The following is a 1,153-nucleotide window of genomic DNA, read 5'->3' as shown; positions in this document are numbered from 1 at the left end:
TGCACCCGAGCCCCTCCCCCAGTGCTGTAGCCAGTCCTCTAGGCATTCCCACTCCAGGCCTCATTCCTGCACCTGGTTCCCCAGAAGCCCTCGTGCTTCCCCACGGAACAGCCCTTATGTCAGTGGGACCAGGGCCCTGGGAGGGGTTTCCACCCCGGCTTCCCTCCCCCAGCCCTCAGCCTCCAGCCCGGCTCCACCTCTAGGACTGGCCAGGAAAGCAGGTCTCTCCCGCCCCCTGGTGGCGGCCACGTGCTAGGAGTTCTGTGAAAGGCCAGGTTTCCTAAGCCATCGTCCAGACCCAAGGAGACCGCGACAACTGCACATTTTGTGGTCCTAGGATGCCCCCGGGGTCACGAGCCCTAGGTCCGTAAACTTCCAGGAACCAGTGTATGTGGAGCCCACTCGGACAGCTCTGGTCCCTCCCTCTGCCAGAGCAGTGCACAGAAGAGCCCACACTGCAAAACACACACCTGTGCCCACAGGGGCCTGTGCTCATACCCAGCTGCCAGGGCAACCTCCAGCCTGTGTCAGGGTGGGGAGGTGGTGGGGGCAACCGCCATGGCTCTCTTGGTTCCCACAGCCAGCACAGCACATGGCACTCAGCGTAGTGTGTGAATGGATAGGTTGTAGTCACACAAGTGGATGCATGCATGGGGAATGGATGGATGTACGCCTGGGTGCACGGATGATGGACAGATGGTGGGTGGATGGATGGAAGGATGGGTGGGTGAAGGTAGATGGATGATGGATGGATAGGGGCTGAGGGATGGATAGATAGATGTATGGATGGATACATGCATGGATGATAGATGGTGAATAGATAAATAGATGGATGATGAATGACCCATAGGAGGATAGGTGGATGGAAGTAGATTGATGGATGGATGGTGAATGGTGGAAAGATGGGTGGATGGAGGCAGGTGGATGGTGAATGGGTGGATAGATGGCAGAGGACCAGAGGGCCCAGCAGCCTCTTGCCCACCGGAGATGTGAGGGATGGGTGCTTGGAAGCCCAGGAGCCCCCACACCTGTGGGTTGAGGCCACCTGCTGACACCACAGCCTCCCCGCCTCCCTGTGTGCAGGTGGGGACAGAGTTCACCACCATCCTGTACAACTTCATGTGCAACAGCAGCTGTGTTGGGGGCATGAACC

The 1,153-nt window shown here is 58.7% G+C and overlaps 1 protein-coding gene across 1 annotated transcript in view; it reads left to right on the top strand.

Annotated features, from left to right (window-relative positions):
* Nucleotides 1-1,153, top strand: part of TP73 (tumor protein p73) — a 78,177-nt gene that overhangs the window by 70,859 nt on the left and 6,165 nt on the right. The window contains exon 7 of the mRNA XM_010849968.1: nt 1,084-1,153. Within this exon, the coding sequence (XP_010848270.1) occupies nt 1,084-1,153 (70 nt within the window). The remainder of the gene's footprint in view (nt 1-1,083) is intronic.

This window comes from Bison bison, unplaced genomic scaffold (genome assembly GCF_000754665.1).
Source record: "Bison bison bison isolate TAMUID 2011002044 unplaced genomic scaffold, Bison_UMD1.0 scf7180017864289, whole genome shotgun sequence".
Classification (NCBI taxonomy): Eukaryota; Metazoa; Chordata; class Mammalia; order Artiodactyla; family Bovidae; genus Bison; species Bison bison.
The sequence above is the reverse complement of the archived record's forward strand: the minus strand, read 5'-3'. Positions and strand labels throughout refer to the sequence as shown.